Source organism: Nematostella vectensis, chromosome 6, assembly GCF_932526225.1.
Source record: "Nematostella vectensis chromosome 6, jaNemVect1.1, whole genome shotgun sequence".
In the NCBI taxonomy this organism is placed as follows: domain Eukaryota; kingdom Metazoa; phylum Cnidaria; class Anthozoa; order Actiniaria; family Edwardsiidae; genus Nematostella; species Nematostella vectensis.
This window is the reverse complement of record NC_064039.1, coordinates 15865112-15880137: the sequence shown is the minus strand read 5'-3', so window position 1 is coordinate 15880137 and position 15026 is coordinate 15865112. Positions and strand designations below refer to the sequence as shown.

The following is a 15026-nucleotide window of genomic DNA, read 5'->3' as shown; positions in this document are numbered from 1 at the left end:
AATACCATCTACTTGAATTCCGATTGGTTTATAATTTTGGCACTTGAATGGCTTTTATTCAACTGACAATCGCCATGAAAATGTTAAATTCGTAAATACTTACTTTCAAGTTCTATAAATTCAGGCGAATATTCCTCCCGGTAAGTAAGAATTTAACGACAGAAATACGTAGTAGTCTAGCTACTGTATCAATGACACTTAGCTTGTTCGATTTATACATATGTTTTTAGAGTACAGATGTTTACAAGTTTCAATTTTTTGCCGGTCAGAATGCACCTAGTGCTAGTGTAGTAGTGTACATGAATGGAACTTATATATAAGGGTTTTTTATTAGGGCAAGGTACTTTCTTAATAAAATATATAAAGATAATAACAAACTTGTGCTTTTTCAATAATAAATCTATAAAGAAAACAGTTCATATCAAACCTAAAGGTAATAGGGAAAGGGGAAAATGTTAGAAAAGTGCTCAGTCAAGCTATTATTGCATTTCTGTCATGTATTTTTTTAAAGTAGATTCACATTTTTTTTAAATAGAGTCACATTTCTTCCTTTCAACTCCCCATTGACTTTCTGTTTATTTGTTTATTTATTCCTCTCTACCCCAAACATAACTCAATGAACATTGTTTGGTTTGAAATTAAAGAACTTTAAGTAATTTAGTATTTTCCTCCATTGCATTCATTTTTGAGTAGCTAGTATGGGTGGATCCAGGGTTTCTAAAAACAACTGGCCAAAGGGTGGGTGCACTTAATATGTATTAATTTCAACACATTCTTCTGAATAATCAGTTGCAGTACATGGAAACTACAGAATGGCATCTAAATCTTTGAAATGCTGTTACATCCTTAATATATTCTTTTTTACACCAAGATTAGTACTTTCATACTGCATATTTAATATTACTGAATTAGTGCTAGCTTGATCCATTTGGAGGGGCCAATACAATTCATAATAACATGGCAGTAAAAATTGCTTTTTTAATCTCATCAAAAACATTATTTAAATGCTGGCTCCGCTTTTAGGCAGTGCCTAAATCTATATATTAAGCATACTGTTTTTACCCATATATCGTGTCTTCAAAAATCTTAAATTCAGTTCCTTCGTCTTGCGGAAAGTCCTGCAAGCGTTCCGCCAAATATATAACCGATTGATAAACGAAAAAGGCGGAAGTCTGTATGGGGTCGTCACAAACGTAAAACGAGGGTGAAGACTTCTAAATGAAAGATCTCGCTTAAAGCAAAAAGGACAATCTTCTTGTTGGCTTCCCTTGTATTAGTTTGTCCCTACAATTCAAGTTCAAAAGCTGTCAAATTTGAAAGATAATTGCGGTATACCTGTGTATTTACCCAGACCACCGTGCGACCCTCAGCAATATGGCGGACGCTTCGATGCTTGCTTTGCGTAAAAAAGGAGATTTTCATCTGTGAAATACTGTAGGTCATATGATATCTTACATGAGTAACCATTCGGGGTTAAAGTCGTTTTGAACAGAGGCAACAATTTTTTTACCTGGGGTAGTTTTGTCTCAGAACTCCCCACAATACGGTAGAAAAATGTATAACGCTGTTCCACCGCCAAATGCAAAAGACGACAAATCAAATCCCGTAGCAGAAAGCAGGCGAGAATTACCTCCTCCTGGTGTCTCAGAAGCAGCTTGGAAGGTAAAGATACTCAGGAAGGTACTCAGAAATCAACATATAGGGACTGCGCCTTAGAATTCTTATCCCGACGATAGAATCAATGCATTGGTTTGGCACCCAAAAGCCGACGTAACAAATCTAAGTAAGGTACTCGTACCTATGTATTATCGGCCACTTTAGGTTTACGCTAAAATATCTCGCGAACAAAACAAATTCATACACAAAAATGTTTTCAATTTACCGGTTTGTTTAGAAACGCTAATTAGTAGACAGTGCTTGACTTTCCTATTATCGGCCACCCTTACCTATTATCCGCCAGGCACGTCCTATTATCGGCCACCCTTACCTATTATCTGCCAGGCACGTCCTATTATCGGCCACCCTTACCTATTATCTGCCAGGCACGTCCTATTATCGGCCACCCTTACCTATTATCCGCCAGGCACGTCCTATTATCGGCCACCCTTACCTATTATCCGCCAGGCACGTCCTATTATCGGCCACCCTTACCTATTATCCGCCAGGCAGTCCTATTATCGGCCACCCTTACCTATTATCCGCCAGGCAGTCCTATTATCGGCCACCCTTACCTATTATCTGCCAGGCACGTCCTATTATCGGCCACCCTTACCTATTATCCGCCAGGCACGTCCTATTATCGACCACCCTTACCTATTATCCGCCAGGCACGTCCTATTATCGACCACCCTTACCTATTATCCGCCAGGCAGTCCTATTATCGGCCACCCTTACCTATTATCCGCCAGGCACGTCCTATTATCGACCACCCTTACCTATTATCCGCCAGGCACGTCCTATTATCGACCACCCTTACCTATTATCCGCCAGGCACGTCCTATTATCGGCCACCCTTACCTATTATCTGCCAGGCACGTCCTATTATCGACCACCCTTACCTATTATCCGCCAGGCACGTCCTATTATCGACCACCCTTACCTATTATCCGCCAGGCACGTCCTATTATCGACCACCCTTACCTATTATCTGCCAGGCACGTCCTATTATCGGCCACCCTTACCTATTATCCGCCAGGCACGTCCTATTATCGGCCACCCTTACTTATTATCCGCCAGGCACGTCCTATTATCGGCCACCCTTACCTATTATTATCTTATTATTATTATCTTGTCCTTATTAACATTAGGACATGTGACTGAGGCCCAAACAATGAAAAATCACATGAAACCGAGGCTTAAACAATGGCCAGAAAGCACCCTGGGACATCAACAACAGAATGGCAGATTTGCCAAGCAATTTTTATAGCGATTGGTAAACGTTGGAGATTTTTACGGCTTCTTTTCCTCGTGTTTTCAACTCCAAGACAATTTTCCATGTGCTATTTTAGGGTGCATATAAACAAACAAACTGGCTAAGCGAAAGGGAAAACAATAAAAAGCTTTGGAAACATGTTACACCAACGTTGTTTCTTCAAATCGATGCTTCATTTTTAGCTTATTCTTCGTAGTTTACGAAATATTTGACATTATTTTCAGGTGGCCGATAATAGGAAGTGGATGATAAAAGGCACAAATGCCTCATAATAACCCCAAAAGTCAATATAACTGTCGATTTTTATCAACAGTGACAATCAATTTTATCGCTGATCTGTGACTTTCAAATTTTTCCCTTATTATATATTATATTGTCATAAGTTTTAAGCATTTAAAATCAACGATTATATTGGGAAAAATGTTCTGGCGGTAACTAAAGCCAAGTACAGTTTAGAGCCTATTGCCAGAGCCCATATTTTTTTAAGGTCCTTAAAAAAATCACAAGTTTGGTATGGGAAGTTGGCATAGACTTTCACAATGTCCTTTGTTGTGAGGTTTATGTGAGGTTTATATATATATATATATATATATATATATATGTCACAGGGCTGTAGCAAGGGGTGGGGCAGTGGGGGCATGTACCCCCCCAAAATTATAAGCTAAGCCAAGCCGCCATGATTCAGGTTGGTTCCTTAAGGTTGAGCAGGACAGTGGGAAATGAAAGAAATGCATTACATCAAACATATAACATCCGGGCTAGCTCAAATTCTTCTTCTTGAAAAACTACAGGCTGCAAGGCCTGTGCTACCATGCTCTGGTGCAGCATATGACAAAACGATTTAACACTTTATTTTTTTATCAGATATCAATAAATATATGGCTATGGATCTTTATTGATTTGACAAAAATGTTTGTGGCTGTCAATGTAGATGTTTGGTACTGTTTGTTACTGTTCAGCCAGTCTTATCATCAACAAATGGATCATCAGTTTTTGATTATTGATTTTGATTGACCTGTTACTCTGGAACAAAAGAATACAGCCCCCCCCCTTTAAATTCCTGTTTATTAACATTTTCTAAAGAAGTATCAATTCCACAATAACATATCTTTGTGGTTACCAGAAAGAAGACAGACCTGTAGGCTTGTTATGGGTGCAGGGGTGCTACTTACCCCTCCATCCCCCCCTTGAAACCTGAAATAGTTTAACTTATCTAGACTAGAAATGAATTCTCCATAAGACAAGTTTTCCTTAAAGACAAAAATGATAAGGACTGTGCAATATCTGTAAATTGGTTGGCAGTTGACATGTTTTCTTCTTCCCTAGAAATTTCAGGAACTGAAGGAAAGAAGAGAGAAGACATGCAAAGTATCAAGTGAGAGAAGGGTCAAAGCATTGAAGAAAAAGACCTTAGACCCAGGTATGATCACTGGCAACTGAAACCCCCAACAGTTTGGATGTCATTGTGGTGGCCAGGCCTTGTCATCTGTTGTAAGCTTCTGCGCTCCACTCACAAGGACTAACACATTCCCATATATTTTACTGTTGGTGGGAATCGATTTGTAGTGGTTTTACAGATTATTGTTATAGTACACTCCTTTTAATAGAAATGTATAATTTTCAGTTGATCGATTCTTTTTTTAAAAACATGTATATACTGTATGTATATCAAAAAGAAATAGCCCATTGTATATTTGTTTTTATGTGCAAGACTATTATTAGGAGAGAATTACACCTGGTTATTATGAAAACAATTCGGTTTTGATTTTTAGAACACATGGCTGTAACAAAACAATATATTTTGCTGCTATCAGGGCCAGGGCATGGTGCTTTCTAAGTCAAGATCAAGTTGTGCCTCTAACAAAACTTACTGAATTATGTGCTAAGAGTTATTATAGGTAGTACTTTGTTTCTTTCTTTTATTGAATTCTTAATTTCTTTTTTTTCCAGTATTCAAAGAGCTTCAGAGTGAAGAGGACTGTTATATCCTAAGAGAACATGGAGTAATTTTGCCAAGCAATTTCAAAAGACGTCAAAATAACAAAAGGGCCGGCACTGCTTCTGATAGAGGAAGTGCTATAGAGCGATGTACAATTAGTGTGCAAGATTCAACAGAAAAAAGACTTCACAAACAGAAAGATAAAAAGGTGAGTTGTCTCAAGTTGTTGAGATATAAGATTTAAGAAAAAAACAATTTCCTCAGTTTACACATGACTTACTGTAAGGTTGTGACTTCCTTGATACCAATGTTCTCCTGTTAGTGAATTTGATGATCTTACACAACAAATATGTATTGCTGTCATAGAAGGCTGACCTTGAGGAAGCCATACAAAGAGCCCTAAAAGAAGGTCAGTTTGACAAAGCTGAAGAGTACAGTGATGCCTTACAAGATCAGGACTATGCAGAAAAAGTACATGCTCTTTTAGCAGCTAAAGATTACTCTAAAAGGAAGTCCGATCAGGCAGAAAAGGCAAAGAAGAGAAAGAGGATTAAATTACACTGGGGTTTTGAGCAGAAAGAGCGTTGGGAGAGTAAAGGGAACATGTAAATAGATAATGAGCACTAAATTATTTAAAAAGTACTTATATTCTAGCCAGGCTAATGTTTTAAGATATTTTTTTTAATAGTTATGTATTTTAATAACTGACACATTACTGTGAGTACATACAATCATACAAGCAAAAATATTACAAAATTATGCATTACACATTGTTGTTTACACAAGAATTTCCAAAAGATTCGCCTTTCATTATTACTGGTATTCCTTATGTTTAGAAGCCACCTTTTAGTATTCTTTCTTTTATGGTTACTTGATTCCACCCCCCCCCCCCCCCATTCCCTGTTCCTTCTTTTAAGCCCAAAATATAGATCCATTTAAATATTTTAATCATAAATTAATCCTTTTAATTAGGCTTGGATCGATCTCTTTATTTCACCATGTGTGCTATGTAATAATGCCTGTTTTGTTTATTTGAGCTGTGATAAGATGACTATTTCCTGTGCAAAAGCCAGCCATCATATTTTTTTATGAATACATAGTTCTGTCTGTCTCTTTTTTATGCTAATAAGTTATGGAGTGATCACATAGTTAGAAATGGAAAAACACAATGCTATATCTATTGAGTTGTACAATTTTCTTTAGAATAAGCAAACACAACAAGCAAAAGTTTCAAATGCAAGCAATTTGATTAGTTCTCCTTTTCTTGCTGTTAAATTTTTTATTTAGTTGCTTGGGGTCTTATGTTCATTCTAACAAAGCTAATGCTTCGAGTTATGGTTACAACAGAAAGAATTGAGCAATTACACCCCTGGAACTTTGCATAATTCAAATATTAGAGTTATAGCAAAAATAAATCATTTGGGCCAGTATTTCTGTTTTCTTATAGACCTTGAATCAAGCAACACATTAAGATACTGTTTTAATTAAGGAGGTTTTATAGTAATCCTCAAGAGCAATTACTAAATCAGTCAATTAATCTGACCTTGCTTTGTTTACGGTTCACAGTGATGATAAATTATGCGGAAATGGTGTGTTGTACTGTAATTGTAGACAAAAAATATATATTAAGAAACACAGAGAAACAGTTTAGTTTGAGGCTCACACCTTCATTTATTAACACATTGACCCCTCAACCGGCCTGTACCGGCTTTGGGAAGTACCCACAACCCCAAAAAATCATAAATGCAAAATTCTCAAGAGCAATTACTAAATCAGTCAATTAATCTGACCTTGCTTTGTTTACGGTTCACAGTGATGATAAATTATGCGGAAATGGTGTGTTGTACTGTAATTGTAGACAAAAAAAAAATATCAAGAAACACAGAGAAACAGTTTAGTTTAAGGCTCACACCTTCATTTATTAACACATTGACCCCTCAACCGGCCTGTACCGGCTTTGGGAAGTACCCACAACCCAAAAAATTCATAAATGCAAAATAAACACAACAAGATGAAGATACTCAGGCATCAGTCTAAGGGATAAATGGTCTTGCAGATATGCATCCAACCAAGGTGTTGGCATCTACTCTCAAGCCAAATAATAGCACAGGTTCTTTGACAAATCTCAAATCGAACAAGGAGAGAAAAGCAGAATCACCCCTCTCAATAAAACGCTCAAAATACCACACAAGGGAGAGAGATCAGCAAACACAGCTCAAGACACAAATAGATACCTTTATTCTGATCCTCCAGGTACATTTCCATGGCCTCAAAACACAATGTTCACTCCATGAAGGCTTGTACAACCACGAAGATGTCTTTACGGATTGCAAAGCATTCTGGGAGATCCAGGGGAAAAATCACGAGGGGAGGGCCAGTCAACACCCCTCTCCCCAAAGTCAAATTTATATAAGTCTTTTCACCCAGAAGCCAAACAAATCAATTCCAGGTCATACAGACCCAGAATAGCAGTGTAAACAATTTTGGAATCAATTTGGTTTCAGAAAAGACAGCATTAGGAGAGCTGTGGTGATTCATTAGAAAATTATTTTCTCATCCAGGCAAAGCCAAACAAGAAAAAATCATCATGAATCCACCTTTGCTTGCAAATATCCATAAGCAAAGCACTCAGTTATGCCCCAAAAGACTTCATGATGTCCTGAGACACTCTCCTAATATGCTCATAGCTGTATTTTTAATGAAAAATACAAGCAACCATCAACTTGTGCTGGCTTCAGCACAACGACAAGGGATTAAAAGTGGGGACCCCAAAGCACTGTCGGAAAGCTTGGATACCGCTGACTAGGTGCAGCTGTGTTTGACTTTGACGGGCTGTATAAAACTCAGAATAGGGGGGGAGGTATCTGTTTTCAGTCTGTTTTTTTGTAAATTCAGCTCAAAAAAAGCCAGGAGTCAATGGGTTAAACGAAATACTTTATCTTAATTCTATAAAATTGTTCCCTATATAAAACCTTCCTTTACCTCTAGAATAAGTTACTAACTGAACTTTTTATATTTTTGACAATGTTTTTATAGATGTGGCAGTACATCATATACACACCCCTTAGATTACCGCTGCCTGGTTACACAAATTGATTGGCAATTATTTTCGACGTTGACAGTATTTCGGCGCCTTCATTTGTACTAATATTTTTTTGGAAGCTTTTTTTTACCTAGGAATTAAGTCAGATTTTATTTGACGATTGAGAATATTTTGACGTAAGAAAAGGACGCATCCGGGCTGTCCGAAACCATTTCTCTGTTTCTATCTCCAGTCTAAACTTTTGTTTCGCAAAACTGATGATCTATTTTGATCTAAATAAAAACTTTCCTCAAATGTCCTAATGGGGATTGGAGAACTAGGGTCTACTGATGAAAGACAGAGAAAAACAAACTTGCATCGCACTGCTGTAAACTCTATCCGAGTCGCACAACAATCTTTCCTATGACGAAAATCGAGACAACTCTAACAGTACCTATTAGATAATAGTATCCTTTGTTCAGGTATTCATATATAGAAACCCGCGTATCTTGTGCTTTGGAAAATGTCCCAAAGATCTCGGCTTTTCAGATTTTGTTTCGAGAATGCATACCACATTACTCGAAAATTGTCCCCGGCGTTATTATCCCAGGACTGAATCCCTAGCACTTCGTAGCAAATCGCAAACTCCAGCTTAAAGTTTTTCTCTAGGTCAGTTGGCATTCTTAGTTCAAATTCAAAGTTGTCTGTAGTTTCTGTTAAAGATCCAGGAACATAGGAAGCTGGAGTTTCTGTGTGGCTTTCCCAGTTGTCGATAGTCCATCTCACAAAGACGCGTTTTTCGTACGCTATGTTTTTAACTTTCACACTTCCACGAAGCACATAATCACACAATGTTATACTTTCAAGGCACACGGTGTTCTTTTCCAGGCGATCTCTGAGGCTGTTAGGCGACAGAGGTTGCAGGAAATTCAGTAAGCGAGCTCGTTCATAGGTGAACTTCTGGTACAAATTATCCCTGATCTTGCGTCGAGTGTCGTTCAGCAGAGACCGTGGCGACGAGTCTCGTATAAAGTAAACCGAAACAAGTGATAGCCCAATGGTGTCTGCAAAGTGTACTTTTTTATCCTTCTTTCCATAGTTTATGCTTGGGTCGCTTTTAGCTGTTGATAGTTCTTTGGATTTCATCATAGGATCTGGTACAGTTGGTGCAGGTAAATAAATCGATAAATAAAATTCGATGATGATAGTGAACAAGATCTTGGCTTTTTACGCGAACTAAAAACTTCAATATTGTCGAGCGAAAAATACAGCAAGCACACCACAAGCTCTACAATCAGATGTGCTGTTCGTTAGGTTAAGGGTCCCATACTATAGCGTCTGTATCGTTCGTTAGTTGCATGGCTTGTTTTATGAGCCTGCTGGTACTCCTTCTCGTAAGAAAAAAACCCATTCCCATCCGTCAGGCGATCGGTTCCACGTGTAGCCGGCATTTTCAGCCAATCAGCTACGAGAACACGGCGTTCTGCTCACGTGCATTTGTTTTGGCCGTATCGTGCGAGATGTGTGACAGCAGAACCGGGACACGTTAGAAGAAGTCACAAACTAGCGTGCTTGCTCAATAGATTTTATGTTTTACAACAATTATAAAAAGTCGCTCATGAATATCAATTATATACTAGATATAAAGGCATATAAGTAAACCATCTCAACACATTAGACTCACTATGAAAAATATCCAAGACAGTCTCAGAACTAAACCGCGAGTTAAAATTCTTTGTCATTTTTTTCTTAAATATAATTATGTAGATCTTGTAATTTATGCGAGTCACGTCCGCATTTTTTTTGCACGACATCGTGCCAGTAAACCGGATAAAAAAACAAGCTATTATAATATCAGTAAAAACAGAAGCACGGAGGGAGCTCTTGTTTAGCTAGGTATTATGGTAACATAATTTCTGGCATAATCGCTCAAAACTAGCATAATATTTAGACTTTTCGCAAAAAAAAGTAATACTCGGAATAATCTGCATTTTGCAGACCGAAAATGTTAAGAACAACCTCACATTTATAATGTATCATTTAAATGTAAAACATTATGGTTTTTGTAGCGGAGCCAGAGGAGCACTGGTCATCGCGCGGGTACCCTGTGGTGTCACACGAAAAATTTAGCTAGGACTAATTTTCCCCGGCAGGGGAATCGTGTGAAAAATTTGCGCACTAATTTCGACGCTCCCTCCAGAGGCAGGGACCTCTTTGGCTCTTGCAAAATCTCCGCAGCCACAGGTGCATGGGCATGATTTTGCGCTCACAGGGACGAGGTTATTTTGGCCGTTGCCAAATTCACTGTGGTAATTGAACGCCATAATTTTTTTGCCAATAATAATTTATTCAACAACTTGCAGCATACAACTGAATTATGTGGCATTACAAAACATTAAGATAATGGGAAAAAAGAACTGTTAAAAAAGTGCTCAATGCAATTATTGGCATTACTGTTATATTTCTTTATCAAACCTTTCAAGTGGATTCAATTTCTTCTTTTTTTCTCTCCCCGTCAACTATTTTTTTATGCAATTGATATTCATGGTGCTTAGGTCACATGTACATTTTCGTAAGACAAATATTTAGTAAATATGCCAATATAGTCTGGGATTCTGCGTCATTGGTGCCATGGTAAAATTGGATTAGGAAAACAGTAGCTAAAAATCACTGTCTGCAATAATTTAGCTTTAATGTCTTAATTCATTTACCATGCTGGAAAAAGGATCAGGCTGACATTTTAAATAAAATCAAATTTAAAGTTTCGCAGTTGAGTTCAGGATGAGAATTTGCTACACCCCAGGTAACCGAAGCACTCGGTTTTTATTCTAGTACGCAAGAGAATTTTTATAATGATTAAAAATGTAAAATTAAAGACAGACTTCATAGTGCACTCATTTCATTCTTGTCTATTTGGGATCTCTCCTGGGTATTACTGTATAGGCCCATTTTACTCACTCATTTCCCTTTCAGCACCCATACAAGTCTTATTCGGGGGAGGTGCTTATTAACAGTTTTGGTTCAAAAGGGGCACTTATTTGAGGGAGGATGTTATTCAAGTAAATATTGAAAAAATAAAAAAGAAAAGAAAAAACAAAATCTGAGATGAAAACAAGGCCTTTCTGACAAAAGAAACTTTTTGGATTATACATAAGCGCCAAATAAGTTACTTTTTGTGGTTATTTTGCCACTAAAAACTTGTGTGCACGAGTTTACCATCCAAAAATCACAGGATCTGTTAGTGCAAGCCACCTTGCACTAACAAATCAGGGTCATAATCTACAACAATGCAATTGAACCATTTGCCAGCAGTGGAGCTACAGCAGAGTACCGCATGATATGCTGTGCACCTTTTTCAAGGTCAATTGGCTGCTCTCTAAAATTTAGATACAAAAGCAAAGAAATTAAAAAAAATGATTGAAATCAATGATCTTTAATGAGATTAAAACAGTGATAATTGGGGAAAACACTTACTCTGGATCAATCATCACTTGCTCCTGGTCCTCCAAGACTTTAAAAAACACATAACTATCAAGATTTGGTCTTGGAACTAAAAGAAGAATAAAGAGATAAAGAGTGATACCTAAAAAAAAGTGAGTGATACTTAAAAAAAAAAATATATATGGGCTAAACCAGGTTGCAACAACAACAACAATAATGTTTAATCATGCTCCACTTGCATGGGGCCTGAATAACAAGCACGGTCAGCATGAAGACGTGCAACAACATAAATTATAATTCATATGCATATTTACAGAAAACAAAATTTTCCGAAACAGTCTTTGTTCGTTTGTTTATGGTTGAATATGTCACCTGCTGATCTCCTCAGGTTGCACACTTTAATTTTAAAATGCAAACCAGACAACACTCAATGGAACACACCCCCTTTAATATTACCACACCATACGCTGTAGCATATATCTTAGCTTACCTTACCAGTTACATAACACCACTATACAAGCCATAAACATTGGATTTACTACAAAAAAGTTATACAATAACAAACTGTACCATGACATGCCACAAATGAAGCATTTACAAACAAGAAAATTCTTAATGTCACTCCCTAAATTGCACAAACACCCTTCTCATACCCAGTGACGTAGCACAAACATGAATATTGCCCATAAATAACAGCTAAAAACACAATTTGGCAAAGCTTTCAATTTTTTTGTTTTAAGGTGTGAGGATGGGGCTCAACTCCTGCTTAATTCATCTTGATCATAACAGTCACAACCCCAAACTATTAGACCACCTTAAAAAAACATCTTCCACAATACCTACCAGACTTTTTCCTGTCTATACTTTGCATGTTTGGTGGCATGTGTTGAAGTACTAAGCTTTTGAACAAACTTTCCATGTTATCTGCATATCTAAAAAAAAAGGAGTCTAAGTAAGCCTTACAGTAGTTGTTAGTGTGGTGTTACCCTAGAGGAAATACCTACTCTTTAGCATACTGCAACTCCTCTGGTGAGAGGCGTGATGGCTCATCTGCATCACGACTAGCTTCTTGTTCAAGTATATGCACAACATGTTTTTCAATCTAGAAATGGTATGGTACAGTAAATTCATGAAAATTGCAATAAGAAAAAATATCATGAAAATAACATATGGATGAGTACCTTTTGTAGCCTAGTTCTAAGATAGCTGCTAAGGACATAACGTATTCTGTCTATCTGTTGATTGAAAATCACATTAAATATAGGCTAGCCAAGAAAACCAAAAGCATACAATGTACTTATACTCTGCTCTGACCAATCAAACATACAGTATTCATTTGCACAATATTAAAAATAATCTAATAGTTTTTTTTAGATGTTATCATAACTTTCAAAACTTTATGTTATCATATAATGTACATAAAAAATAAGATTTAAATAGCCATGCAAGGCAACATTCAATGATAATATGTTACATACAAATAAACCATGTCAATGGTCTCATCTTCATTTCTATTCAATAGTATGCCTCATGAATAGTAAAACTTTCATAGTTAGCCTAATAAAGCTATGAGCAAGCAATTAATGTGACTCACCTCAAGTTTGTGGAATGTTGCTACAAGATTTTTCTGTTTTACTCTCTCTAAATTTTTCTCCTGAGCCAGAAAAGAATAAGAAAGTTAATTAACAAATAACAATTACTCCAGCTAAAATAGGTGATACTTGTATCACTTGAATCACAAAAATAAATACATAGACTTTATTTCCATTCTGATCTTAGAGTAATGTGCTAGTACTGTATATAAAATAAACAAAAAATGATGGTGAGTAAGGGATACATTTCAGTCAGAGTTTGACTCACATGTACATATAAAATATTTGCCTTTCAACTTTGATAAGGATAACACAGGGCATCACAAACTGCTTAAAATGGAGGGTAATCTTGGGCTACTCGGGCACAGTTCTACTCAGAATATTGCTGAATATTGCGGGCTTTGCCGATTGACAGAACAACTGAGGTGAATTTTAAACCCGAGTTAAATTCCTCATGTAAGTATATTAAACCAACTTTTAACTCTAGTTAATAAACAAGTTGTCCTTTAAATATATCTTTATTTTAATAAACTTAAAGTTTCTAAATGTGTCAAAATAATGACAAAATAAAGTTACAATGTTCAAGCTATAGAAAATGTATAAGCAAACCTTGAACCTGTCTGTTTTTGTTCACAACGACAACATGTTTATATGTTCGCGGTAACAAAATCATGCTGGTTTAAGTTCGCTCAAAAGATTGCATATCAAACAGAGACCCAAAAGAAGATTCCCAGATATGTGAGCTTTCTTTGCAAAAAAAAAACATCTTTTAGCGAAACCACTGCATACTGATACAAAGCACAAGGGCCCCATTTCTATTTACAATCAATGTTATGTTTTTGCATCATTGTGGACTTGGTAATGCACTAGTCATTTCACAACCCCACCCCCATGCTCCCGGGCAAGTGTGGGGTTAACGTGGGGGTTTTGAGAACTTTTGAGCAAGAATCTGTCCCAAAGGGGGTGGGGGAATTGACAGTTTTTACTCTAAGACTTGTACCAACCAGGGGGCTTGGGGACAATTGAATAACATCACAAAATGTACTTTGCAAAAGCCTTGTCAGTTTCTGGTCTGCAGCAAGCTATTCCATGTATCAGCGTGCGGCAAGCTGCACGGCGAAATGTTGAAAAAACTAAAATGAATTATAACTAATGCCAGATGAAAATAATTTATTTATCCAGTATTTTGGTAAATGTTATCTTCATAGTTATTAGTTCAAATTCGCTGAAATGTACTTTTAGATGACTTGATGTTGATCAGTTTGCATCCCGAGGGGTAGGGGCATTTTACTGTAGTGCTGTCCCGAGGGGATGGGGGCTTTTCTCTGTTTAGTACAGCGTCAAAGTCTAATGCCCCACCCTTCCCAGGGACAATGGGGGTGGGGGTTTCAATTGACTAGCGCATTAAGGGCTGAGTTTTTAGGTGTAGACAGTCCTCTGTCGTGTTTTATAGCTAAGTATCCCTTTCCCCTTCCTGGGATCTATCTAGCTTCCCTCTCCTGACCTGCCCTGATACCTTCTTCCCAAAATTTCAGTTTGCAATGCAAGAAGCCGTACCATTCCTTTGATTTGATCTAGCATGCATTCTAGAAGATCAGACTTGCTCTCTAAGAGTTCTGGCGAAAATTTCTCATTGTTCCATGCCTGCAAGGATAAAACAAAACTTTAGTTAATAAGGCTATGAGGGACATTTAAAGCTAAGTTAACTTAACTTATATTGTGCTTTCCCAACATTCGAGCTGGATCGATCCGTATACCTCTTGTAACTTTTCAAGCACTTCGGCGGCCGTTATTTCTATTTCTTCGTCACTGTCATCTCGTTGGGTTGACCCTAGACCAGGAATCAAATCTTCATCCATTACTAATCCACTTCTAAAACTAAGAAACTTTACTCTTCATCACAATCACAACAAGATCAAGTGTTCGTCCATTTTGTTTCCTGTTCGCGCCAAAACTTGAGTGCGCCCCAGTCCTTTACTCCTAGACAGGCATCCCATTATCATTCTTTTAAACCTTTTCTTTATAATTGAACAAGTTAAAAACGAAATTATTCAGTTGAGATCACACATTCGTACTGATGTCATCTTATACTTTCTTCTT

General features: G+C 37.2%; 3 protein-coding genes across 6 annotated transcripts; 1 reads left to right on the top strand and 2 right to left on the bottom strand.

The window, feature by feature from the left end:
* The first annotated feature begins 1302 nt into the window (after positions 1–1302).
* On the top strand, positions 1303–6768 carry LOC5509258 (protein FAM204A). Of its 4 annotated transcripts, none has more exons than XM_032378190.2 (4): positions 1303–1680; positions 4259–4352; positions 4883–5079; positions 5241–6768. In XM_032378190.2, the coding sequence occupies exons 1-4, from the start codon at positions 1555–1557 to the stop codon at positions 5478–5480; spliced, it is 657 nt and encodes a 218-aa protein (XP_032234081.2). In that variant the 5' UTR covers positions 1303–1554; the 3' UTR covers positions 5481–6768. The 4 variants fall into 4 exon arrangements, with proteins under 4 accessions (XP_032234081.2, XP_032234080.2, XP_032234082.2 ...); XM_032378189.2 differs by having other exon boundaries at positions 1329–1680; positions 5238–6768; XM_032378191.2 differs by having other exon boundaries at positions 1336–1662.
* Positions 6769–7792: 1024 nt separating this feature from the next.
* Positions 7793–9339, bottom strand: LOC5509256 (protein phosphatase 1 regulatory subunit 3B). The gene has a single exon (XM_001629728.3). It carries the CDS (start codon positions 9040–9042, stop codon positions 8380–8382), a length of 663 nt encoding a protein of 220 aa, XP_001629778.3. The 5' UTR covers positions 9043–9339; the 3' UTR covers positions 7793–8379.
* An 880-nt stretch (positions 9340–10219) lies between these two features.
* LOC5509250 (DNA replication complex GINS protein SLD5) lies at positions 10220–15010 on the bottom strand. Its single transcript, XM_001629727.3, has 8 exons — positions 14684–15010; positions 14484–14570; positions 12929–12988; positions 12516–12569; positions 12339–12436; positions 12178–12266; positions 11368–11443; positions 10220–11269 (listed from the first exon to the last, which is right to left on the bottom strand). The coding sequence occupies exons 1-8, from the start codon at positions 14783–14785 to the stop codon at positions 11173–11175; spliced, it is 663 nt and encodes a 220-aa protein (XP_001629777.1). The 5' UTR covers positions 14786–15010; the 3' UTR covers positions 10220–11172.
* Positions 15011–15026: the final 16 nt, after the last annotated feature.